Here is a 27,783-nt window from a genome sequence, read left to right on the forward strand (position 1 = left end):
AATATTTTGTTTACCTCACTTCAGGTACTGCCAAAGTCAAGCTGCAGGACCTTTGCTGCATAGCTCCCCTACCGTGCGTTTCCTTTCTTCTCTCCTGTGCTGGGGGGCCGTGGGGTGCTCCCAGGGAGCATTCCTGGGGCTTGATGCCCCGGCAGACTAGTTTGTGCTCCACGTTGCCATCTTGTTCCCTGAGAGCTCTTTATTCAAGCCACTGCCCGGCAAATGCCACCATTGTGAGTGTGCCTGGAATTTTTAGGATGAGACAAAAAAAAAGTCATCTCCCCACAGGGAGGGAGGAAGAGAGGATGGACCCTACTCCCACCCAAAGTGCTGATCCCAGGGCAATGAAGTGGTGCTGTCAGGGGATGCTTGCTGACTAACTCACCGCGGAAAGTGAGGGCAAGGCTCTGGTGTGGTGTGACAGGGTGCCCTGTTGGTGACCACAGCAAATTCCTCAGGGCTATGGTGACTTCCTCTGGGATGGACTCTGGCCTTCCTCATCATCTCAGGGGTATCCCTCCTCCTTTCTAACTTGTCCCCAGTCTGTATTGTCAGGCAGGGCTGTGGTATGTTCACTTGCTGTCTTAGCTCAGATGCTATAACAAAATACTGTGCACCGCGTGGGTTAACCAACAGACATTCGTTTCCCAAAGTTCTGGAGGCAGGAAGTCCAAGATCAAGGTGCCGGCAGATTCAATGTCAGATAAGGACCTGCTTTCTGGCGTGCAGACAGCCACCTTCTTGCTGTGTCCTCAGATGGCGGAGACAGAGCTAACTGTAGTCTCTTCCTTTTCTTATAAGTACAGGAATCCCCTAACGGGGGCTCTACCGTCAACACCTCATCTAAACCTAATTACCACCCAAAGGCTCCATCTCCATGTATGGAAGCATTGGAGATTAGGGTTCCAAGATATGAATTTGGAGCTGGGGGGTGGGGTGGGGTGGGACACAAAGTTTCCATCCATAGCACTGGCCATACAGTGCAAACACACACACACACAGAGTATCCAGGGTGTCCTTCCTCTTAGAAACGGCCATAGCTAGCGTAGCTACAGCGTAGAAAACTGGAGGTTACAAAAACACTCTTATTCATGTAGAATGCGTGAGACTTCGTACAGAATTAACTTCATTCAGACATACATGTGCCTAGCCCAGTGCCTCAGCCAATGGGCGGCGGTCATCAGCGTGGGAAATCATTATGCCTGAACTAACATCTTTGAGTGTGATCATTAATCCTGCTTTATCTGTGCCCCACGTTCTTAGTTACCTTTGACACTCAGCAGTATGGAGACCTAGCTTTCTCGGTTTTCCCATTTATTTTTTTGAGTGCCGTGAAAACCTAGCTCGGAGGTATTTTTATTTTATTTATTTAATTTTTTTAAGATTTTATTTATTCATCTGAGAGAGAGCAGCACGAGAGGGGGGAGGGTCAGAGGGAGAAGCAGACTCCCCGCCTAGCAGAGAGCGCCATGTGGGCCTCGATCCTGGGACTCTGGGATCATGACCTGAGCGGAAGGCAGTTAGTTGCTTAACCAGCTGAGCCACCCAGGCGCCCCTCGGAGGTATTTTTAAATGCTGGACCGGGAAGCTGTTTCAAACACGGCATGGTGTGGGGTGTGACTCGTAAGGACACGGCGGTCCGACTCGTAGGCCAGGCGTAAACATGACCAAATCTAAAGTCCTAACAGGGATTTGGGAATTTGCAAGCTGTGGTGATGTCAGTTGAATGGGGTGATTTGAACTGACGGAGCAGCCAGCCATGTACAGAGGAGCTTAGCGGCCGGTGGGGGCTTTAGGAAAGCTGGTTGGCAGGAGGCCACACCAAGAGGACAGCTTCTAGCAGGACGGCCTGGATGGAATGGGAGAAATGAGAAGGTGGATAAAAGTGAGATGTAAGAAGCATGACAACACTCGAAGATGTCATGAAGAGAATAATCATCACTCATATCACCAGTGCTTTAGTTTTTGTGCCTATTGGATGACAGGAAGTTTGCATGCATTTTACCTAATGCTCTCATAGCATCTTGCAGGGGCATTTGATTGTCCATTTCACAGCGAAGGGGTCTGAGACACCGGCTTACAATTTACTCATCATGGTCTGATGACTAGGAGAGGAGGGAGGAAGGGGGCACGATTTTCACTTGAGGCTTTTCTGACTCCAAATGCACTTTTCTTTTCTCTTTGCCTTCCTCGATGATGAAATTTTGCTCACTGTCAACCAATACCATTTGCAAATATTACTTAGGGCCTACTGTGTTTCAGGAACTGAAGAGACTGGTTCATTATCAGATTATGTTATGAAGAAGCAGACTCTGAATGGAGTTTGGCAGATGCTTAGACTATGATGTTTTATGTTATTCAGAGGATGTAACAGTGATTCATAGTAGATATGGAGGGGATTTGTTTTTTTTTTTTTTTAAGATTTTATTTATTTGGGAGAGAGAGAGATAGAGAGAGAGATGGCCTGGATGGAGAGAGAGCACACTAGCGGGGGGGAGGGGCAGAAGGAAAGAGAGAAGCAGTTTCCCCACTGAGCAGGGAGCCGGATGCAGGGCTCGATCCCAGGACTCCAGGATCATGACCTGAGCCAAAGGCAGATGCTTAACCAGCTAAGCCACCCACGTGCCCAGGGGTTTGGTTTCACTTGCTCCCTAAATTGTTACTTGGAGAGTTAAACCTTTCACCTAGATTTCTTTCCATCTCTTCAGAGGCATCATCTCCAAAATTGGATGTAGTTCATCTCACACCCTAAAACCCACCAACCCCAGGGGATTCCCCTCCCAACTTCCCTGTCTGTTCAGGGCAACCAGCACACTACCAAGATGACAAACTTTCATCTCCGTGGCCACTCCTTCCTCTTCGGTCACTCAGATCTAGGGGCCATCCTGGATCGTTGTCTCCTGTGTCCACTCCTCAGAGCCACAACCTCTTTTTCTTAATGACCACATTCTTAAGATGTCCCAAAGATCCAAAGTGAATCCCTCATTGCTTCATTAGGATGTAAGCTCCATAAAAATAGAAAGAATGTTAAGGTCCATGAGGGCAGGGATTTTTTTTTTCTTTTTTGTTCACTATCCTAACCTCATGTGCCTACAGAAGCCTGGCACATTTCTTGAATGTATGGATTGATGCATGAGTAATTCATAGAAGAAGGAAGGAAGGAGAGAAGGGAGGGAGGAGGCGAATACTTCTAGCGCTATTATGTGCAAGCCTTGTGCTAGTCCCTTTAGGGGTGACTGCATTTAATCTTTTCAGGACATTTTGATCCACAAGTTGCATTCACTGACTCAAAATATGTTTATTGAATATTTACCATGTGCCAGGCACTCTGCTAGACTCTGTGGGGGAGGGGGGGAGTGAACAAGGCATGTGCTCTTGGAATGTAGACTTGAGTTGTGTGTGCACATATGTGATTCAGAGGGACAATACTCTGGTAAAGGAACAAACAAAGGAATCATAATTTGTAATAAAGATGGTGAAGGAAACAGAAGTTTTGCTGCAAAAGAGGTTGAGGCTCATGACACTCAAACATGGCCTTTGAAAGCCAGGCCAAGCATGCTCCACCATCCCTCCCGCTGCTCCTCACCAGACCACGATTTCAGGGGGACCCTAAGTTTCTCTCTGTTCGATGAAGAATCTGTATTTTCCCACACTCAGGTCTTTTCTCATATTCTGTTCAGCAGATAGGTATCCTCATTTTCTGCACCGGCCTGCAATGCTTGTTAGTTCAGGTAAGTAAGAAAGTGTTCATGTCTCCCGGGAGCTCCCAGCTTTGGAAAAGGATCAGGAACCACAGAAAGTGCTGTACTACAGGGTGGAATGTGGTGAGTGCTCCGACGGAGATATGAATGAAATACTAGAGCGTTTAGATGGAAAATGATCCATAGCCACTTGGGGGAGACCAGAAAATATATTTAGAAAAGATGGTACTCGAGGTACTTGGGGACACTTTTTATAGCTTATTGTGGTAGAGAAAGAAGGTTCGAAACTGATGGAAGAGTCTGAGCAAAAATCGCATAGATGGCAGGGTTCTGGGGGGCATTTGGGGCTAGCAGGAATCCCAGTATGGCTGGATTGTGGAGCAGCGGTAGGGGAGAAAGGGAAGCAGATGCTAATATGGGACCATGCGTTGGAGGGCGAAATGCCAGGGAGAGGAGTTTATAATTAATGTGGTGGGCAGTGGGAATTCACTGTCATTTGTGACTGGGAGAAAGACATGTTTGTGGCTGTGCCTTAGGAAGACTGTTCTGGCATGTTGTGGGGGATGAATTGAGGAGACCGATTTGAGGGCTGTTTGCAGTAGATCAGGTGAATGGAGGGGTGGGGGGTCCAGTGATAGCACAGAGGGATGATTGTTACGGCCATGAAGTTAGAAGACAAGTCAAAGGGCTCAGAGCTTTCTGGATAGGAACTGAGAGAATGGAGGTGGTGTACACAAAAGAAAAATTTTTAGGTGGGAAATTAATTTGGGGTGAAAGACATTCATTCAAATCCTCTTATCTGGAAGTATCTTCCCTTCTGTAGTCTATATACAGTGAAACCTCATAAGGTGGGTGAGGTATAAGCTGGATCATGGGGTTCTGCCTTTTATGGCACTTTCAGAATGTTCACATGAGTTAGCATCAACAGCCTTGTGATGGTCTGGTTTCCATAGTTGGTATAAAATTGGGGACTTCTGCAGTATCTTCTAGAACAGTTTCTAAAGTTCAGAAAGTTCTAAAGTTGAGAAAATGCTTAAAGATGAATTCCTGGAAATCTCTTTGAATCTTTTTGGGGGAAATAAAAGCAGATCATAGTTCCCTGTAGAACTATTTATTATTTATAATTTCACCGAAGTCTAATGTATAGTCTATGACAGAGGAAAGAGAAGGTGATCAGTATATAGGAGGGAAAAGGAGATGTTCATCAACATATGGAGGGAAAAACCTAGTGCAAAAAATTTCAAGTTGATGTCAGACAGATGTGAAGCTAGATTTTCAGTATTGGTTTACTGGATGCAAAACACAAAACGAAACCAGCCCAGTTATAAAAACCAGACCTTATTTGAAAGTGACCTAAATGATACTGTCAGAGTTTAGTTATTGGCCAAGTGAGATTACCACATGAAAACAAGCAGGTATTTACTCGTGGCCTCTAATGTTTTTACCATGTTTCAGGATAGAGAAGGTCATGCCACTGCAAGAAAATTTGCCCAAGGGCATTGACATCCTGGAAATTGACTCTGCCTATCTTGAGGAGGTCCCCTAGTTCCCGAGTGGTGGAAGTTTTTTCAGGAGATATTTTGGTAATAGGCCTACTGATAATAACTGTTTAATAGCACAGTTTTCTTTTAAAGAACTGAAGAAATTTTTTTAAAATTCTGATTTTTCTTTATGGTGACCTGTAAAGTTGGAATGGAAATATATTGATTATATATATATAGCCATAATGTCTTTCCTGTATATTTGGGACAAATAAAAGAACTCTATCCCACTTACCTCCAAACTGATTAAAGAATTAACCAGTCTTTCAAAAAAAAATGTGGAGATGTTTTAGCTCTGGCTAAACATGTTCATTTAGCGAGTGAAAATGATTTTCTTCAAAACCTTGGATATTACATTTAGTTTTGGATGTGTTTGATAAACTCAGTGTTTAAAATATACCCCATCAAACTTTGGTCTTGTGTATGCTGACAAAGATCATTATGATCTGTAGAGGTTAGAAATGAAAATCAAAAGACAAAGTATCAGAAAAATAATAAGCATATAAGTCAAAGTGACCCTAAATGCAAATGGAAGGAAATATAAGATGGCATAATGATAAAACTATGCAAGGCAAAAGATTAAGAAAATTCATTACAATTATGAGAAATAACTAGGAAAGACCATTTTGAGGTAACTGTAGCAGAATAAAGGGATTGGCAGCACTCTCCATAGTTTTCCTGCAGTGATTTCTAAAATACCGAGTAAGGTTTTGTATTTCTCATTAGCTAAGTCTTAGAAATATGCCCTCTAATGTGACTCATATGGATATATGGAGTAACTACAAAAATATTGTGGAACTTGAGCTTAATATAGATGAAATATGTTTTCTCTGTATCATAAATTGTGAAAAATTGTTCTGATACAGTGCTGTAATGCATTCATCTGGGATCTCCAGAACTTTAGGAGTTTAGACATGTGTGACTTGCATGTCAGGATCAGGGTTTTCATTTTGCTGACTCTGGGTTGGTTTTCACAGTCCGTGATTTGTGAGCTCTAAACAAGGATAATGGTAACCAGGCATACCATGATATCATGACTAAAACTGGACTCTGGCCCAGATGGGAAAGCTAATGGTAAGCATAATGAGACCTTGCATGTATTGAGTGCCTACTGTATGCCAAGTATGAACCTATTTGCCACGAATTAACTTATTTAATCCTCACAACAGCCCTATTATACATATGAAGAAACTGAGACACAGAAGTTAAGTAACTTACTCAAGCTCACACAGTCAGGATGTGGCAGACCTGGGATTTGAATCCAGGACTTCTGGCTCCACACTCGAAACTCCACTGTACAGTAATATCTCACATGTTGTGGTATTTTTGTACCACTGTTGGTGACATCCTCAAGTCTCTTTGGCATTCTTATCATGGTATCTGTCTATCTCTTTGGACTTTTTTTTTTTTTTTTTCTCGCTGTTCTGATGCAGCAACAGGACCCTTTTTTGATTCAGAGAATATGGTGCCCTTAGTGAATCATCAAGATGTCCATGACAATTTCAGGGGTTTTCTGTAGAGATCTCATTTCTTTCCTTTTCTTTCTTTCTTTCTTTCTTTCTTTCTTTCTTCCTTTCTTTCTTTCTTTCTTTTCTTTCTTTCTTTCTTTCTTTCTTTCTTTCTTTCTTTCTTTCTTTCTTTCTTTCTTTCTTTCTTTCTTTCTTTCTTTCTTTCTTTCTTTCTTTCTTTCTTTCTTTCTTTCTTTCTTTTCTTTCTTTCTCTCATTTCTGAATTCTGACTCAACCCACCAGAATGATTTGATAGTGATGGTGTATGACTTACACCAATTACATGAATGAAAATCCTCAACCACATTTGCTGGTGGAAAAGAAATTAACATTTTTGGAACACATAGCCTCTGTAAATAAGAACACCTTCTACTCGTTCTATATTAGTTTGAATTTTAGAGAGATTCATTAATGTTTAGGGTACTAACAGTGCATGGGCCAAAACTAATGGGAGAGTTGTGTGATATGAGAGATACAGTGAATCACATGACAGCCAGGATTCTCAAGGCCAAACTAAACAATGTTACTGAGAATACATACAAGTTTACTACCCAGTTAAAAAATTTCTTGTGCACTAATCATCTCATTGCTTTTGTGTATCAGATTTTTCCAAGTAATGCTCATCAGCACCAGCCTGTTTTAAAACAGAGCCTCCTTAAAGCACTTCACATGTATACAAGGGCAAGACAACAAATATTACAGTCCCATTATAGATCTGAGGGGGAAAAGAAGGCACAGAAGTGTTAAAAAGCCTGATGAAATCCTAAATTAGTAGTGGCCCAGTTCCTTAGTAGATTGGATTATTCAGGAGAGAATCAGGGACCCCCTTTAGTCCATGTATTTTGAGTTGTAGTGTGCGCCAGGCCCCCGGTGGTGTCCTAAGAACGCAGAAATGAATAAGCACCTTCCTTGCACTCAGAGGGCACCTAATCTGCTTCTCTCTTCTCTGCTAAATCTTTTTGTCTCTAAATCTTGCATGATCCTGCTGCCACATTGAGATCTAGTTCAGTAGTTTCATAATGCCCCCTTCTCTCCCTGGCTAAAGTCACAGTGCCTTGGTGACTTTTACTCTGAAATCCATGGAAATGTGAAGTTTACTGTTTTGCTCTCCCTGATAAAATATAGCATAATAACTAGTTGCTGGGTTACTGCGTAAAACACAGGCCCCAAATGTAGCCAGGAAGAGCAGTTAGCAATTAAGGAAAGGAAATGACCCGTGGGTTTGAAACTCAACACACGGCCCATGTACTTCTTAGCATAGAAAGGCATCTGGGTTACTTAGGCAACTTTTATCACTAAGGAAGTAGTTTTGGTGACTCATGCTCATCCAGAATGACTTCTTTCAAAATCTGTGTATTTGGTGACTTTACCATCAGGCTTCTGTTTTCCTTTTTCTTTGGACTGGGATAGAAAAAAGCTACATTTGGATGGCATGGGTTTATTACTTAGTAGCATATTAGTCACTGGCTGGCCCTGTTTTGAAATTTAATGGACTCGTGGTGATCAGAGTAAAAGGTCAGTAGTTCTTGCCCTGCATTGCTATATTAAATGTAGAACTAAGATTATTTTTTAAGCAGAAATGTTATGTCTTATATTAACAACGTTTCTTGTCAGTTACTTTTTATTATTTGATGTAACGATACTGCTATTGAAAATACTGGTCACATTAAAGGACTTTATACCATAACCTAAAATGCCTTAGTTTTCCCCCAAGGAGATGAAAAATGGAATTAAAATTGTCCATGGAGACCTGTCTGGAGGTGATAATTACAAAAATAAAGGAACCAGAAGGGAACTCCTCTGCGGCTTCTCTCTTCAGATTATCTGTCTACCTGCTTGATGTTCTAATAGTATTTACTGACAACTGATATTTTTCTGTGTTAAAAAATAGTAGAGAAGTTGTAGAAGAAGTGAGCTAACTCTAAGAGTGATAGGCCGATAATGTGTTTGGAGAATTATGGAAGAACTTACTATTGACAAAGAAAACTGGGAGCCAAGCCCAAGTGATTGGGCTCTTGGGGTTGGTTGCAGAGGCTCTGGGTTCGCCTGGTAACCTTCTTGATACCAGTGTTTAGTGCGGCCAGCATAGGGCTCACCTGGATCGTCTTTATATCTTTTGTTCTAACTCCAGAAATCATGCCGTAAGTCTCAAAAATGTGGCTGTTTTCATTTTGCTTTTAATTTAGCCCTTTTCTGTTTTTAATTTTGTGGCTGGAAAAGCTTGAAAAAGGCAATGAGTCATGACAACCATTTCTTTTTCTTCCAGATAGAAGCCTTCAGTGTGAGGCCAGGGCACGGAGCACCATTTGTGTGATTCATGAGCCTTAGCAGCCGAGCCCTTTTCTGTGGGCCCCCTTTAAGGGAACATGGGAGAAGGGGCTAGTCCAGTGGTTCTCAAAGTGTGGTACCCTGACCAGCAACATCAGCATAACCTGGTGTTTGTTGGCGACACTAACCTTAGACTGACTGAGTCAGAACCCACCAATCTGGTTTTTAAAAAGACTTCCAGATGATTCCAAGGAGTGCTGAAGTCTGAGAACCACAAATTATTAGTATTTGTGGCCATGAAGAGTATGAAAAATATAGTGGTTGGAGAGTGGGGACGTTTATGAGTCTGTTGATGAGGAAATGAAGAATAGATAGAAAAGAATGTTTTAACTTTAGAATTCAAAAAATAAAAAGTCTGGAACTTAATGAGGAGGATTGATTGCTTGCAAGAACCCAGAGAAGGGCAATCCAGATGAGTGGGGTACTGTGAACTATATTGGCATGGTTCTGAAATTCTCGAATAATCTCTTATGAGAAAAGGCATGTCTTTCTGTATGAGGACATACATTCAACTCAGGTTTATAAAATCCTTTAAGACTCTCATGTTCCATTGGCTTCACTAACTCATTTGCATCTTGAGGCCCCTGTTTCTGCATCTGAAAACCATCTGCATTGTTACTTGCCACAAATGGTCTCATCAGAATGAAGTCAGAGATTCAGGATCTGTAAGAGGATTTGTGAAGTGATTTGATTACTTAAAAATGTGAAGCGTAAGGAGGAAGAATAATTAATATCAATATTGACATTAAAGAGGGGCTTAGAAGGTGATACAAAAATGGGTGGCTATTTCAACTTCCCTTGGACGCATACTGCCTTTAGTCCTGGCTCTGTCGTGTATTAGTTTCTGATGTTAAGTAAATCACAGGTTTTCAAAGCTTTTCACCTTAGTTTCCTCAACAAAAATATAGCATCAATGATACCTACTCAGAGGATTGTTGTGAGAAAAAAAATTAGGTTAAAATATAAAAATGCAGCTTGTAAAGGTCAAACATTACACATTTTAGATATTGTTGTTAGGATTGTTGTTATTTTATGTCTGGGTTGAGGAAGCTTTGTGATTGTTGACATAATGACATCCAGGATTTTGGAATAAATGTGTACATCAGCAGATTTTATGATTACAAAAAATAGCTATGTTTGCTTTTCTACTAATTCTCCTCCAGTGGAATGTTTTCATTTTCTCGTGAAATAAGGGAGATCCACATATGTTTTATTAAAGAAAGCAAGCCTGATATTTTTTATCCTTTGAACCAAGAGACTACATTTCACTCATTCTTTCAGGGAAAGATGACAGATTGAGGAGTCAGGCTACCTGGGTAAATTCCCAAGTTCTGCATAAGCCTCAGTTTCCTTGTATATAAAAAGGAGGTGTTAATAATACAGAGCTGTATGAAGATGAAGTGAGAAATGTATATAAAAAATACGTAGTAGAGGGGCACAGAGTAAGCACCCAGTAATGTGGGTTGTTATTAAACTACAGCATGAAGCGGGGCAATGTGTCTGAAAAGTCAAGGGCAGGAGAAAATAAGAAGACAAGGGGACAGCTTATGAAATGGCTGTCTTTGCAAATGAAATTTTGCAATGAAAATTCAAGCAGGTCCCATGACTTTCCTGGTGACTCTTACTAAATTAAACACTTCTGTTTATAATAGAGAAAATTAATCATAGTGATTTATAATCTGCATGTCTACCTAATAATCAAAATTTCAATCTTGCTTTAAAGTTACACGTCTTCCCTCTCCAGGCTTGAGAGTGCTGGATGCAAGGGAATGGGAGTACTAGATTTCTCTTTACTAAGTGCTTCTCCTCCTCCTTTCCCATCTTGCTAACTAAGGTCTCTTGCTGCTTCAGGGTTAGATCTCATTGAGAAGAGGTGAGGGAGATAAGAAAGTTCTTTCTTGACAAGTACTGTTGGTGATTTAGAGTTTACCTGTCTCCATTTGGCGTGTGTCTAAAACTGGCCCTTTTTCTAGCAGGTGCTTCTTTGGGGACTTCTCATCATTGGGATGGCTCTCTCAAAGCGTCCTTAACATGCAGAGGTGCATTCATATTTAGTCTTCCACAGTCCCTAGAAGTCACTCAGAAGTATACTTTTTGCTTCTTTTTTTATATATACTTTTTTTATTTATTTGAGAGAGAGAGACACAGTGAGAGAGGGAACACAAGCAGGGGGAGAGGGAGAGGGAGAAGCATACTCTTTGCTTCTTTTTTGCTGTGGTAATTTCTTTCCAGGGGCTCATCCTCCCTACAGGATCTAAAAACAGCGAGCTCTCCCTTGTATGGTTCAGATCTGGTCAAAGGGACTTTACTTTCTAGAACTCAGAGGCTAAAGGATGGGTACAGTTGTAAACTCCCAGGGTGGTCCTTTGAAGCTCTTTGTGTTGGGCCTGAGGTGAATAGCAAACAGCTCCATAGACCTTCTGGGGAAAAGGTCAATCCACACAGCATACTGACAACTTCCTCCAAAAACTTTCATCTTCTGGGTGCATGGGTGGCTCAGTTGGTTAAGCGTCCAACTCTTGGTTTCTGCTCAGGTCATGATCTTAGGGTCATGAGATCAAGCCCTCCATTGGGCTCCCCCCCTCAGTGGGGAGTCTGCTTCCTCTCTCCCTTATCCCCCACCCCATGCTCGTGCATGTATGTTCTGTTTCTTTCCCACCCTAAAATAAAATAAATCTTAAAAAAAAAACAACTTACGGGCGCCTGGGTGGCTCAGTCGTTAAGCGTCTGCCTTCGGCTCGGGTCATGATCCCAGGGTCCTGGGATCGAGCCCCACATTGGGCTCCCTGCTCGGCGGGAAGCCTGCTTCTCCCTCTCCCACTCCCCCTGCTTGTGTTCTCTCTCTCGCTGTGTCTCTCTCTCTCTGTCAAATAAATAAATGAAATCTTTAAAAAACAAAACAAAACAAAACAACTTTCCTCTTCAATAATCTCTAACTCATTTATACCTTCAACATGGATAGATAGATGGTTGTAAAAGTTATGTCACTCTTTCTGGTGCCCTTCCTTTGAAAACTTTGCATTATAGTGTTGTATTTCACTTCAGAATGTGGTTTCTACTGTGTGCTGCATGAGTTGAAACTTGTACTTTAACTCCTATTAAAGGAAAGAGGAAAAGATCATATTGGGGATGCCCTAAGTTGGGGATGCCCTGACTTCTCAGACCATCACCCTCAAGTTGTTGTTGCTGCCAAGGAGAAAATGGTTTGTCCATGCATGAGAGTCAATGGTTTGACCCTCATGAGTGCCCAAATCACAAAGTAAAGCTTTCAGTGTGAGCGAGTGTTTTTTCAGATGTTCATATTTAATTATTTCCTTATAGGCAGCTTTTGTTTTTTAAAGTGACTGACTTACATTATTTGTGACTTACATTATCAATCTTGGGGCTGACTTATGTTATTGTTTTGGGAGCTAAAATGTGTTTAAAAATGGTGTTCAGATGAAGTTGGAGAACTGTTAACTTTTACCAGTTGTAATCCGATCCTAAACTCCCACTTGTATTTAAATAAACTTGTCTTGAGACAAATTAAATATGTTATGTATTGTGTTTAAATTTTTTAAATTATTATTATTGTTATCATATTTGCATTTCAGGCATAACATTTTCTAATGTGAAAGCTCACATGTGGCTGCATGTGTACAAGAAGATGCAGCTCTGAACTCAGGCCCAAAATGTCTGCGACTGCCTTGTGGTAGTTCTGGAGGTAGGTATCTAAGTACACGACGAATATGTACTTGGACTTGAAATGTCATGTAAGCCTCCTTTTTTGGTGTTTTTGTAGATACTAGGTACTATTGTGAAAATTACATGGACCTCTGAAAAATTGCTGGGAGTTTGAAAATTGGGTATGTTAGGTATATTTGTCTAATAACTCTTAATATCAATTTGGTTATTTTTTTCAAGTATGCCTGATTGGCATGGTGGAGTTAGGATAGTAAAACCTTGAGATAATGACTAAATGCCCATCTATGCATCCATCCACCCAAGGGGGGGGGGCTTCTAAAATACTAGAATTTTGTATTACAATTGCCCATGGTTAAAAATAAATCATCGTCATAATAAAACATTGACACTAATCTGAATTTTTTTTTTTTTAAAAGCAAAGTCTGTATTTTGGTTCCTAATTGTGAAAAATGAGAGCACTATTTTATTTTTTACTCTTGAAATACTTTCTATTTGATGACTTTTTAAATAAGTTTATGGGAACAATATTGGCAAGGCCAGGTGCCTATTATACCTTAGTATTCTTTTCTTTCCTCCTCCTCTCATTTTGTCTTCCCTGTTCTCCTTGTCTCTTTCTTTCTTTTTCTTTCCAGATAGCTGGGGATGCGCTCAGAGGAGATGATGATACTTGGGAAGATGACCTGAACCTGTCAACTTTGACCCAGTTAAAGGAAAGAAAGAAAGAGACTTCTAAATTTTGTGGCAACACTGTAATTTAAACAGGATTTAGTGTGGCAACAAGCTGCATGGTGTATCAAAGTGGATGCAAAGATGGTAAACTGGAAGGAGGTCTGGAAAGGAGGGAAATGAACAATGAGCTCTACTTTAGACAAAGCAAAGAGTGTGTGTGTGTGTGTGTGTGTGTGTGTGTGTGTTATCAAGGTTTAAAAAGGCTTTATTAAGTTTGAGACATCAAGGGGCACCTGGCTGGCTCCATCAGAGGAGCTTGCAACTCTTGATCTTGGGTTCAAGCCCCACCTTGGGCGTAGAGCTTATTTAAAAAAATAACGTAAAAATAAATTGGAAGCAAAAAAAAAATGGAAGCATCAAGATGAACTTGAACTTTAAAAGCTCCCTTCTAAAGCTGAAAGAGTCTAGACTGCCCCTGGTATATCACTCTCTCTAAAGTTAGTTCTGTGGAATATCTAATGTTCTGTTACTCTTCCAATAAAAGAAAGTGGGAGGGTAACTGGTACCAAATCTGGGGCAAATATCCAATGAGCTTAGAACCGGAAGGAATAGCCAAGAAATGTTTGCAAAAGAAGAGGAATTCTGGAGGTTCCTAGTAGGTGTGAAAATGTATTACAAAGTTCCAGTATTTGCCCGTGTGGTTCGCCAGCAGGAATAGCAGGCATACCCCAAGAAGGGCTAGCCGCCATGGGGACGATGCTACCTTAGGGTATATTGTGTGAACGAGGACGTATTCCCTTCCACCGTGGAAGGGGAATCTAGGTATTTACGGAAAAGTTGGGTTTAAAACCTCACCTTGCATACCATATCAAAATAGATTTAAAAAATGAAATGTAAAGGAAGAGAACATACAGGTGAGTTTAGCTCATTTTTTTTCTAAGTATGGGACTTCCTAGGCTTAAAAAGGCATCAGATAAATCACAAAGGAAAACTGTGTATATTTGACTGCAGAAAATTAAATACGTTTGTGTCATGAAATATTATAAACCAAATCCAGTGGAAACTGATGAATCGGGAGGCATTTTTACAACACACATGGTTGACAGCTTTATAGCAACAAAAATAAAATTGTGGTAATGCAGTCAGAAACTCATATTATCCCAATAGCAAAAGGACAAATATGACAAATAACTAACAAAAGAAAAAATTACAGATGTCCCATAAACATGTGATAATTCACCCTTGATGTTCATAAAAAAAAGGGAAAATAAAAATAGCACACTAATTTTTTGGCCTATAAGATAGACAAAAGTTTCAAGTGACAACACTTGTTCATGAGGATACAGAAGGTGAGCATTCTCAGCAACTGCTGATGGGCTCATAATCGTTTTGGAAATGCATCAAGAACTTAGGTGACAATTATGTCTTTCACCTAGTAATACCCACTTCTAGATTCTATCTAGCTGATGAGAACATCAGAGCATTTGAATATTTATATGCAAGAATTTCATTGCACTGTTCATGTGGCAAAAAAAACCGAATCCTCTTAAATGTTCAATACTGAGAGACTAGAAAAAGAAATTATGGTTGTTTATGTACTACAGAAACTACTAAGGCAGGAAAGATATCCAGCGAATCATTGAATATGGATGATTTTTAAGGATGAGGGTGGAATCAAGGTTTTTTTGGAAGCTGTATCTTTTTTTTTTTTTTTTTTTTTTTTGCTTTTGTAATTTGCTTTACCCCTCCAAATTAGCATGCATTACTTAGAAAATTCAGAAAAAGGTGAAGATGACACGTGAAAAGTGATATATCCCTTTGATAGAAATGCAGAACTGGTCATGATAAAATGTCAGATGGGAAAAAAACCAGAGTATAAAACATAAATGCAATAAGATTATGATTTTGGTAAAATATAGTTAGTGCAAAGACTAGAGAGAGATACTAAAATATTAGCTATGGTTATCTCTTTGGGTTTTTAAGATTTTCTTTTAAAATATATTTTCCTATTTTCCAGATTATGTGTGATGGGCATAAATATTTTATTAGTTGTGCAAAAGAGAAAAAATGGTCCTCTTACAGTTGGATTGGGTTTTCAATACTCTGGGCATTTCTGATGTTACTTTTATCAGGTCTCTTTCACTTTTAGTGATAATAAAAAAATTGTTTTTCAAATAATAATGTCTCACCTCTATAGGGAACAAGTAATATGATGGAACTGCAGTCTGAAGTTTTTGGGTTTGCAAACCGTGAACTCTGCAAGGAGACGTAAATACTACTCTGGGTTGCATTCTTTTCCCACCCTATTCTTGGAGTGAGCCCTACAGTAAAAGGAGTAAAAAAGGATAGGCCATGCAGATTCCTGACATTCTTTCCTAACCAGAATGATTTTTAACTCCTAATGTGATTTTTACCCCTCAAAATAGATACCAGCTCTCTTCTTTCATTTATTCTTTGATACCTTCCAGATTTTTTTTAAATTGGTGCTCTCTCCTGATTTCTTTTAAAAAAGTGCTTCTGTGACTTGTAAATAAATCTGTTCACCTGGAGAATATTGATTTATGTGACAGCTCATAACATGAAATTTTCGCCTTTTGATTCTTTGTAAAAAAAAACCCAAAACCTGAATATTAAAAAAGAAAAACTGATGGGGCCTAAATGGGTTTATGAGCATTTTAAACATTCATAAAGCTCTTTGAAACTTACAGGCCTACATTATCATTTATGATTGATACTGTCCTATTACTAAAACATACTTTGCCATCCACTGAAATATAGTCTATTTTGGTCATTCCGTATTCTCTGAATGACTAAACATAGAACAAATCCCTTTGAGACTTGTACTATATTTTAACTCCGCAGTGATTACCTTAGATGGGAATGAAAGACTCAGTCTTGATCTTCAGGAATCAGGGTAACTCTGTAATAGCAGGGTTAATGGCCTCTGGGGCATTCCCAGTGTAAATAGAACGTTTGGGGGGGATCAGTGGTACTTATGTTGTATAATGTTTACTGGAGTGACTTTGAAAGATCGTAAGGCCAATTTCAACAATTTCAAGTAAACACGAAGTTGCATTATGTTCTTATGGAGTGAGTAGACTTAGTAATGATGTTACTACATTTTGGTTATTTTTATCACTATTGGATCCTATGAGAATGTCTAAGTGATATTTGGTATCCAGACTAGTACCTGACTAGCAAGGGTAGGGTGAAAAAATCCTTTTATTTGATTTCTCTCTGCATTTTAGTTTGTTGGTACTGACAACTGTAGCAATTAAAAAAAAAAAAAGGTTATGAAGAAGAATGAGGGGTTTTATGGAGCGTGTGTGTTCGTGTGTGGTGTCTGTAGGGTGTGTGTGAATGTGTGTGCACGCACGTGTGTTTCCCTCTTCCTGGCCTTGCTGGATCTGGTTAGGGGGATTTAGTCACCTCAAACGGTTCTGAATGTTTGGTGAATTAGCAGAGAACAGGAGCAAAGTAATAACAGCTCTCTTTCATTTTTATCTCCTCTATTCCCATCATAGGTCTTGTTTTCCCACCTGAAATAATGGAGGCTGTAATAGAAAACAATAAGGAAAGACATCTTATTAGAGAATATGCAAATTAGTCTCTTGGTTATAAACCCTCTTTGAAAGCATACCAGGAAAACAATTCTCTGTATGTGATTGTTAGAAAAGAATGGATCATATCTTCCATTATGAGTTGTTCAGATAGGGAAGTTGTTGAGATAGGGAAGGAAACCAGTTATTTATTATTTTAGGCACACCACCGAGTTTCTCTCTGTCTCTCTTTCTCTCTCCTTATATATCAATTAATTATTGATTAAATGCAGACAGTTACCTTGCTAGCAAATATTACCCTTGTTTCATAGATGAAGAAAGTATTAGAAGCAGGACTCATATTGCCTTGTTTATTCTAAGAACTATATGTTCCTTGAACAGCATCAAGGTGTCTTTGTAGGAGTAACTGGGCTGACAATCAACTGTAAGTTTTATTTGTGAGTCTTTGAAGTTGTCTCCCTTTTGTGAAGCAGAATTAACCTTTTTGTCTAGCCTTTACAAAACACATTGTCAGAGCAGTTCATGTTACCTTCTTTGAGCTCAAAAGTTACCTTCATTCCTCAGGCCAACCTGTTCTCGGGAAGCAATATATTCTAGCAACCAGGGCTGCTCTGGTTTGGACCCTCAGCTTTCCCTCCGGGTGTAGAGGCCCAGCAGGCATGGGACAGCTCAATCTGCCAAGTATCTTCTGTACTAAGTTATGGTATAGGCAGCACTATAAAGACCTTTGGAGGACCCCTGAGTAAAAATTCCCCGTTCTCCACCTGGTTGTGGGCTGGGGCAAGTTACCTCAACTTTCTGAATCTCAGGGTCTTCACCTGTCAAACTAAGATTGGGTGAAATCAGTGTCACCTGGGGTCACTTAGAGGCAGCTACAGGGGTGGGTGAGGGCAGGATAGATGATCTGGTGTTCTTCTGGGCCCCCTACTATCCATGCTTCAGCAACAGAACATCTGTGTGCACACACGCACATGCTCTACCTCACCCTCTGCCCTGATTCTCGGTGAGATTTTGTTTGAAGAAAAGGTTCTATATCTAAAAATAGTTGGAAAAACACTGGGAAATAGTCCTTGAGATTTCTTTGAGCTCTAAATTTCCATGGGTGTAGGAGACCCGTTTTAAAGATAGACAATCCCACTATCTTTAATTTAACTAAAATCTAATCTTTAACATTTACTGCCAAGCATTTTTAAGTTAGAAATTTCAGAAAAAAAATCTGAAAGAGAAAAATCAAAGTCAAAATCTGTGACTGAGTACTTTGAGAGGGCAAGCTATAAGGCAAACTGCATGGTTTCTATGCTTTTCTGCAGAAAAATCTTTATTCTTCTGAGGTAAGTGTAAGATAATATTTACAATCAGAAGTCACTAGAATATACTTCACAAAAGAGAAGTACCATTCCTTCAAGACATCGTGAAGTTCATCATTTTCCATCTGTTCTTTTTCTCTTGGAAGCTTGTTATGCCATTAATAGAACACACCTGCTGTTTTCCTGCGTCTTTTCTTTTGTGACAGTCTGTGAACAAGGTGACCGGACACCAGAGGAAGAACAGAAGTGTTGGGCTACAAGGTTTGCTTTTGTGGGAGTTCCTTTTACTCTAAATCTTCGGGGCGCTTATTTAAAATCAGTGTTCCAAGTACAATAATTAAGCACCTACTGCACACTTCAACACTATTCATTTATTGATGGGCTACCCATTAAGGTCATGACTTCAAGAGGCTGACTTTCAAGCAGCTCTGTCCCATAGAACATTCTCTGATGGTGGAAATATCCTCTCTTTGCTGAGCAGTACCGTAGCCACCAGCCACTTGAAATGTGCCTAGCATGACTAATGAACCGAGTTTTTAGTGGTAAGTAAGCTAATTTAGATCGGCAGATGTGGCTGGTGGTGACCCTATTGGACAGTGTAGCTCTGGAGAATCAATAGAATTGGTAAAATCATCTTAACGTTCAGGGGATGAAGGCATTGAGTTCTTCTTTGTTATTGGCACTTGAATGGCTTAGGTTACAGATTTTTACATATAAAACCATTTTAAATTAAGCATTTCTTCAGTGCTTGGCACATAAAGGAGTCAATGAGTGATGGGATGGGTTTAATAGGTTTCCCCTTACTCCACCCCTAGTCACAGCAACTCAGGCATCCGGTGCATCCTGGGTGAGGTCCCTCACAAGTTTCCCGTAAGATTGCCAGACCCATAGACTCACCTTTCAAGCTACCCTGGTCTCTGTGGGAGTTCTGAGTGAGGCTCTGTCTATGCATGCTGCTGTCTTTTTTCTTACTGCCAGTGCTTCTAGGCTCAGCAGCCCCTCAGTCATGCCTCTGGCTTGCAGACGTCCAGCCTTTCTGCGCCCAGCCCAGGCTACTCCTGGACACCTCCCACAAACTCCCCTAGGGCCCTTAGAGGTCTATGGCTATAAGCCCCACTCTGTAGCATGCTGACCTGACCTCATTTAGGGCCCAGTGTTCATTATGGCTCCTAACACCAGCATCACCATCCTGGAGCATGAGCAATGCCAGGGGTCAGAATCATGCCATTGGACACAGTTGAAGGGACTGAGAATGCATCACTTAGAGAATGTCATTAGATGAATACTGTTTATTAAACATGCTTTTATGTTGTGCCAGGCATGGGGCTAAGTGCTTTAAATTCTCAGTTAATCCTTGTAGCAACCACATGTCCTATTTTGACACATTTTAGATGTGTGCGTAGGCTCAGAGAGGGTAAGTGACTTTCCCAAAGTCACACGGCTAGGAGGCTGCAAATATACCATTCCTGTTTACACTCTCTGGCTCTCAGGCTCACAGTTTTAACCACAATGAAATTCCTTATTCAAGAGGGACAGTTCTTCCAAATCAGTGCAGAGGGCAAATCTAAAAGGAACTGGAGTTTGGGGGACTACAGAGAAGGATTTTCTACTAATTCACGCTCCACCACAAACACCTGGCCCTGTGAAGCATGCTGTGCGTCGGAGCAGCTCATAGCTGAGGCCTCATGCCGTTGCATCAGGACGGTGGTAAAAGGCCTTCTTGGGTAAGTGGGAGCTCACGAGTGATAGATGAACTCTCAGGGCCTTTCTGATTCAAATTTCTTCTGAATATAATTTCCTCTCTTGAGGACATTTACTGCCAATTTATTCCCATATGACTACTTTTTTATTTTCCATGCAATTCATAAAGACCCTTCTTTTTCTGTGTGAAACCAGGATGTAATTTATTCATCACTCAAATTTGCATAAACAGGGTATTCTCTTCCTTCAGCAAGCCTGTATAAGAATCCACATCACGTTTCACTGGGGAATAAAGAATGGCCTGGATCATGGAAACCAAAAGGTGATTGCCAAAAGTATTTTAAACATTTGGCAGACTTTGTTTAGTTCTGTTAGATATTAATGATCAGTGACATGACAGCCAGGAGAGGAAGAATACAATATCATTAGATTTCAAGTTATACAATGAGCTCTTAAATCATTGAGATATGCTTTTATTATTCTAATATACCTTTAGTGTTACATTGTGCTCCGTAATTATTTCTGATATGCGTTGTATGTGCCAGGTGTTAACTAGCATTTTGGGTTTCTTCGCAAGTGCATTTTCTGTGTTTGGAGGGAAAATATACTGAATATCCTAAAAATATTTGTATTTTCGAAAAGAGTGTTGAGTGTCTGTGATTAGAATATAACTCTGTTGGAAATGCCATCGAGGATAACTTTATGGGAAACTATAAGATTAGAAAGCTGTTTTTTTCTTCTGTAAGAACATTTGGGATTCACTTCGGGAAAGAGTAATCAATACATATCTTCACGTTCTCTGTATGTGCTCATCCTACCGAGGATGGGTAGTATCAACTACTGGCATTCCCAGCTCTGGCAACTTGCGCCAGGGTTTGCAAGCGAATGTACCTCATTCGAGGGGGCCTGACATCTATAGATGCTCCCATGGAGATGGTCATACATTATGATTATGGATTTTCATTCTAGAAATGATTATCACATGGGATAAGCCTTACAGAGGAAATACTAGGCAAAGAGATGATGTGTATAAGGCAAAAACTGGGCTGGGAAGAACTGAAAGGGTTTCGTGATAGGAACAGGTGGAATCTGTATTTCAGAACACTGGCAGGGCGGGGATGGGGGAATCAGACAAGTTGGGATTTCTAGAAGGAAGGTTGCACTAGGTGGGTCTAGAAGAAGGCTAGGATTTCTGGGCAACGTAAAGAACATGAACAAGGAACATAAGCAGGGAAACTGAGGCATGAAGGAGGGGAATGCCGACCATTTCAGTTTGCAGCAGAGCTGAAGAATGGGAGGAAACAGAATTCACAAAGAAAAGTAAGTCTGGGGCTATATTGTGAAGACCCTTAAGTATCAGCGTGAACAGTTTGTAATCAGCCTGTGTGGGGATGGGGATCTATCTCCCTTCCTCTCAGGAGATTGGTATTTTCCATGAACTCTTCCACATATTTTTGGCCTGTCTCTCCCATACAGGGTAAGATCCTTGATCATATTTATTTTGATTTATAGTTAATGCTAAACAGAGTCTAGGTATGTTATACATACATATATATATTTATTGGTTGTTGACTGCATATAAATCACTGTGACTATATAGCCCCCTTTATATGTACTGATGTATTTATTGTACTAATATGTAATAAATACTAGAAAAGTTTGTTTCATGCATTATATATGTGATGTTAGTGTGTATGTGATTTCTAGAAATGGAGTTGGTTTAAGAGTACATTTGCTTAAAGCAAATTTTAGACAATTTCTTTCTTTTTTTTTTTTTTTAAAGATTTTATTTATTTATTTGACAGAGAGAGACACAGTGAGAGAGGGAACACAAGCAGGGGGCGTGGGAGAGGGAGAAGCAGACTCCCTGCTGAGCAGGGGGCCTGATGTAGGGCTCCATCCCAGGACACTGGGATCATGACCTGAGCTGAAGGCAGATGCTTAACAATGAGCCACCCAGGCGCCCCTCGACAATTTCAAGTTGAGCAGGTAACTAACATCTGGCCAAATCAGGACTCACTTTTGCAGAAGGGAATTCAGCTATAGAATCTTAGAGCTGTCGGGCCCTCAGCAATCATTTCTCCTGCTTCCTTCCCTTTTATTTGACAGAAGGGGAAACCAGGCTCAGTGCAAAGTCACTGGCAATGCCAGGGCTAAGATTCTGTTCTCTGTTATCTTTCTGCCACCCTTCTTATCTGAAGTAAGTGACCAATAAAAACAAAATATTTAGGGGCGCCTGGGTGGCTCAGTCGTTAAGCGTCTGCCTTCGGCTCAGGTCGTGATCCCAGAGTCCTGGGATCGAGCCCTGCATCGGGCTCCCTGCTCAGTGGGGGGGCCTGCTTCTCCCTCTCCCACTCCCCCTGCTTATGGTCCCTCTCTCGCTGTGTCTCTCTCTGTCAAATAAATAAAATCTTAAAAATAATAATAATAAAATAAAAATAAAAATAATGAAATAGGGGCGCCTGGGTGGCTCAGCCATTAACTTTCTGCCGTCGGCTCAGGTCATGATCCCAGGGTCCTGGGATCGAGCCCCGCACCGGGCTCCCTGCTCCGCGGGAAGCCTGCTTCTCCCTCTCCCACTCCCCCTGCCTGTGCTCCTCTCTCACTGTGTCTCTCTCTGTCAAATAAATAAAATCTTAAAAAAAAAAAAAAAAAATTTAGGGACCAATACACATTTACAAGGAAAAAATTTCATAGGAAACTGATGAAAAATGGATCCCTTCCATAATCCAGATAGGGTAGTCCTACTTTTGTTTATAGTATTACATTAGCACAGGTGGAAAGTTTCTAACAAACCAGTCATTAACTTATTACAAGTGGTACTCTCCAATTTTTCCTAACACAAGTTAACGTGTGGTGGTAATGGGAACAATAGGACGCCGCACAATAGATCATTTCCTCTCGTGCCTGAGGTCATTTTTTACTTTGTGATCCAGCCTCCCACAAACTTGGTCACTGGGCATCTTGGAGAAGCAAGGCCCTAGCACTTGGAGGGGCCTAAGTACTTCTACATTATAGTAACAGTAGATCCTGTGTTGGGGCTATTTTCCAAGCTAAAGTACTGTGCAGCCCACTGGCAATGACAGCCCGCGACCCCGAACTGGCCGGCACAGGGGCTCGGCTGCAGGGGCGCCGGTTTCTGTACTTGTAACTCCGGGACCTGCTCGCAGGAGAAGGCTGACTTACCTCGGTAACCGCAGCACAGACACAACACCTGGCACGTGGTGCGTTACTAACGCTAGTAAGGTTTGGACACTTGAGGCTCCAAGTGACGGAAAAGCAGTCTGCCTGGGAAACGACCTTTTCTGGCGTCTAACCCATGTGAATTCACTTTGGGGCAAAGGTGGATTTCGTCTCCTTGGCTTCGGACTCCAAGGTCCCTGAATGCACTCTAGAAGGTAGATAGGGCGTAAATCGGGCCGCTATTCCCTTGGGAGGCCGCATTGTTTTGTGCCCATTGTCCCCCCGCTGACCCCTGCTAGTCCCCGGGGGCCTCGCGCTGCTAGCAGCTCTCGGAGCCTGAGCGGCCGGCGAGGGGGAACCGAAAAGCGGCGGAACCAGAGGCGAGGGAGCAGGGCGGGCGGAGGAAGATGAGAAGGGAACCGGCGGGCCTAGCTCCGCGGCGGCGGCGGCGGCGGCGGCGGCGGCGGCGCAGCGGGCATGGAGGCCCTGCGCGTCCTGGAGCTGTACAGCGGCATTGGAGGCATGCACCAGGCGCTGAGAGGTGAGAGCGCACACGCCATCTCTCTCCCCATTCGCACCGAGGGGCTGGTCCCAGCTTGGGCTCGGGGGAGGGGCGAAGCGGCGAGGCGCCGGGGGCGGAGAGAGGAGCGCAGGATGTGTGTGTTGGGGGCGGGGGGGCGGCGCTCGGTTGTCGTGGAAACCGCCCGAGCGCGCAGTCCCCGCCCGGCGGCTCCGGGCGGAGACTCCCTTGCTCCAGCCCCGAGGCTTGCCCGAAGGGCGGACGCGGAGTCTGTGTGGACTCAGTTTGAGTCCTGATCCGCGAGGCGAGGCCGGAAAGTCAGACTGAGATGGTACCGGCGACGGGGGATGGGCGAGCTCCTGGCGGGGGCCGGTCCCCGTTCCAGCTGTGGCTGCCACCTAGAGGCGTGGACACCTGTTTCTTTGCCCTCGAGGGAGTCGCGGCGAGGAGGGGAGGTTCCTGGGGGGCTTGGCCGGTGAGGATTGGATCTTCACAGGGAGAGTTGCAGGGCAAGGCGGAAGAAGTTAGGGAAGCCTCAATGAACTGTGGAGAGGAAACACTGAGGAAAAACCTGTTCCTTTCTGATCATTGAAAAGAAACAGCGTGTCTTGTCTAGATACATTGAGGCGCCAGAAGAGCGGAGATGAAACTTGGTGTGACCTTGGGCTAGTTCCTTAACATCTTTGAACCCGGTTCCTGGTTTTAGAATGGGAAAAGTAAATTTTTCAGAGGAGGATTATTATGAGGATCAAAGATAAGGCGGGTAAAATGTTTAATAGTGCCTCGTACATTGTAGCCACTCAAAACATTATAAATTAGGACTATTACTATTTTATGTACCTCTCTCATTTTGAGGTGATAAGCTGGAACTGAAAGGTTTATTTTCGGTGGTGGTTCTCTCAAAAATATTTCTTGAACTCCTGTTCTGTTCCAGGTACTGTCTAGGTGCTGGAGATACAGAGTGACAAATAGACTTTGAACGTGCGTGTTTATTCTTAAATTACTATGACAGCCACAACACTGAAACTTGCCTGCTTCCTTTTTTTAGTACCAAGGGCAACGAAAAACGAATAGTGTAAGATACAAATAATATATAATGAGTTGAACATAAGTTTTCTGAGCATATGTATTCAGTTTTGATTGTAGACTAGGGTAGTGATTATTATAGTTTTATTACCAATTATTTGCTGGTTCTCTACATTCAGTTCTCTTATCAAAACTTAACCAGCAAGAAAACAAAAGAAAATTCTAGGGGCGCCTGCCTGGCTGGCTCAGTCGGAAGAGCAAGGGACTCTTGATTTCAGGGTCATGGGTTCCAGCCCCATGTTGGGTGTAGAGATTACTTAAGTAAATAAATTAAACTTAAAAAAAAAAATTCTAGTACTCTTTGTTCTTTGTTAATTTTGTAAGATTTTATAATGTCACCATATTTTCCCGTATCTTGAAACCCCTTAATGAACATGATTTTAAGGTTTGCTTAGTACTTTATCATAAGCTATAATTCAACCACTCCTTAAGGGGATAGATAAGAACATTAGATTATACCCCAATTTTTTGCAAGTATAAATGTGCTACAATTACAGCCTTGAACATAAATCCTAATTTTCTCTTTAACTGGTGTTTTCTAAAAGTTGAGTTAATTCATTTAACAATCTGAGACTATGTGCTAGTTATTAAGTAAAAAATTAGGATAATTTTTTAAGACTTGATAGATAATATAGCAGATTGCTTTTCAGAGGTTTATGAGTACCTCCTTCAACTGCGTATTCATCAGGATTTGTATTAGCCATTTTTAACCTTTGCTGATTTGATTGGGGTAATTGTGTAATTTTAACTTGCATTTTTTTGGTTAATGAAACAGTTAAGTATCTTCTCTCCTATCCGCCAATGCAACCTGAATTTGTGCACATATATTTCTGTTGCCACTGCTACATCCTGAATCTGAACTTTATTAAAATAGTTTCCCAATTGCTCCCCTGTTTCTACTTTGCTTTCCTGCTCCACCCTTTCTCCACATAGGAAGAGAATGATCTTTTGCACAGTAAACTGGATCATGTCACTCACTTCCCTGCTTAAGTAACTTCTCTTTGAGGTTCGAGTCACAGCCCCATCTTCTTACTCTGCCTGGGAGATCTGGCCTCTGCTGCCTTCCCTTCCCTTCCTTTTTGTTCCTGTACAGCTTCTAGCACAGTACCGCACTTGTGACAGGCAGTCTGTGGATGACTGCTGATGGGTAATCATTCTACCATTATGTTGATAAAAGCATAGTTTGCTCAGCCCCAATTTTTGTATAATACAAAACTCTTAGTTGCAAACCAATAATCTATTCTCTAGCGAACCTAAGCAGGGAAAAAAAAAAAAAAATATATATATATATATATATAGAAAAGGACTTTTGGAAGCTCACAGAATCTATAGGACACCCAACAAACAGGTTAGGTGAACAGGAACACTGCTCAAACCACACTCTGGGCCCTGCCCCCACAAAGCTTCATACTGACTTCACAGCTTTCACCAGTGATGCTGAGGGCCAGGTGTGAGAAGTGCCATCCCTGTTTTCCTCTGAAGGGTGGATGCTTCTCCCATCTCTGTCGCGAAAATGATGGGTTTTTCATTTGCTACCTCATGTTGCTACTTCTGAATGAAAGTAGTATATGGATGCAGTTAATTGGTGGACTTTGGATCCCACTGCCAGCAAAGGAAGCTGGGAAAGTGAGTTCTGGCTCCTCTTTTGGAAAGAAGGGACTCAAAATATGGCAAAATTTTCAAATATAGAAGACACGGGCAAAGATTCTAAGTGGCCACAAGTATAACAAATACCTTTCACATTATTTAAGACATGTTCCCTTGTATAGGAAGCACTTACTACTTCTTTGATACTATTTATGCCTGCACAGTCTATAAAGTCTTGGCTAATGAGAATCTTCCAGGTGAAAATATCTCCTTTCAGAAAGTAGTAGAAGTAGTTTCATGAGTTATATATTGGTGGGGCCTGCAAGGCACCTGCAAATTTAATGGGTAGCAAATAAGATTTTGTTTTTCTCATAAAGTATAATATCACAGAAAGACTAAAATGTGATGTAAGGTAGTGAATAAAGAAAGCTCTAGCTGATTATTATCATATATATGGTCAACTATTGAGACTTCCTTGAAAGTAAAAAGACCTGCCCTACCAAATAATTTCTAAAGGTTTTTTAAGGTGTTGATTTTGAGTTTTAGTCACATTAACAATCATATTTAGTAGGAATTACTCAGCCTTAATATTTTCAGTTAAAATGTCAAGCAATTTGTCACTCATTATTTTCTGAATTTCTTTTATCTTTATTTCTCAATGACTTATATGCCAACTTGAGACCCTACTGAACCACTTTGTAATTAGGTGTGCTTATATCTGAATCAGGCAAGTATATTATGATTAAATATAGATCCGAATGTCACCTGGGGTGTTTTTGGAACATCAGTTGTAAGGAGCTAGAATTTGAACTGCTTAATTTTTTTTTCTTAAATTTTCTTTGGTATTGTAAAAATGTCCTCTTTATGCCTCTTTTCCCATAGTTATTCTTATATGACTTGTTGCCAGATTTAAAGTGAAGTGAGGTAAAAATTTGTCCCGTTTGAAAATATGTATTCTTTGTTCTCTGTTAGCCACAGGAGTTATTAGATTATTTTTTCCAAACTTGAAATACAAAGATGAAATAAGTAGGATGAATTTTGTATATTCAGCAAAGGAGAATGCTCACTTTCCATTGGATGATAGAATTACCTATCTTTTCTGTGATGGAAATGCTTACCTCACTGCAGAGTATTACTATTTTCCATAGATCAGATTACTTACCCTGTCCTAATGTCTAGGTGACCAGTTTAATTTGTATTATGACCTATGTATTGGGGCTTTTGGGGGCTCAATAGATAGTACCCCTCTTCATAATTCTGAACAAAGAGAGAAAGAAAACAGAAGAGTAAGGCAAATAGGAAATACAAATTTGTATGATTTTTATTACTCGTAAAGGCTGAGTTGGAGGATGTAGCTTACTGAGAGGACCCGATGGGTCAGCTAACATTCAACCAGACAATTAGGCAG

At 41.1% G+C, this 27,783-nt stretch overlaps 1 protein-coding gene and 2 long non-coding RNA genes across 8 annotated transcripts in view; 2 read left to right on the top strand and 1 right to left on the bottom strand.

Moving 5' to 3' along the window:
- Positions 1–166: 166 nt before the first annotated feature.
- LOC135364499 (uncharacterized) lies at positions 167–23,747 on the bottom strand. The gene is made up of 3 exons (XR_010411700.1): positions 23,186–23,747; positions 11,776–11,941; positions 167–243 (listed from the first exon to the last, which is right to left on the bottom strand). It is a non-coding gene; the product is annotated as an uncharacterized LOC135364499 (long non-coding RNA).
- LOC123844187 (uncharacterized) lies at positions 237–21,769 on the top strand. 2 transcript variants are annotated; one of them, XR_010411697.1, is made up of 3 exons: positions 237–6,316; positions 12,672–12,781; positions 13,395–21,769. It is a non-coding gene; the product is annotated as an uncharacterized LOC123844187 (long non-coding RNA). The 2 variants fall into 2 exon arrangements; XR_006790719.3 differs by lacking the exon at positions 237–6,316 and adding an exon at positions 6,867–8,265.
- The window catches only part of TRDMT1 (tRNA aspartic acid methyltransferase 1), a 59,247-nt gene continuing 55,054 nt past the window's right edge, over positions 23,591–27,783 (top strand). For 2 of the 5 annotated variants that reach the window (XR_008506049.2, XM_045874339.3), the window contains exon 1: positions 23,591–23,723. Coding sequence is in view for 2 of the 5 variants with exons in the window: in XM_045874339.3 (XP_045730295.1) it covers positions 23,660–23,723 (64 nt within the window). In the remaining 3 variants the exon portion in view is untranslated. Of the gene's footprint in view, positions 23,724–23,869; positions 24,178–27,783 lie in introns of those variants that run through there. The other 3 variants (XM_045874342.3, XM_064592008.1, XM_045874340.3) reach the window with 3 other exon arrangements.

This window comes from Mirounga angustirostris, unplaced genomic scaffold (genome assembly GCF_029215605.1).
Source record: "Mirounga angustirostris isolate CCGP_5_RB_7025 unplaced genomic scaffold, mMirAng1.0.hap1 SCAF_5, whole genome shotgun sequence".
NCBI classification, from domain to species: Eukaryota; Metazoa; Chordata; class Mammalia; order Carnivora; family Phocidae; genus Mirounga; species Mirounga angustirostris.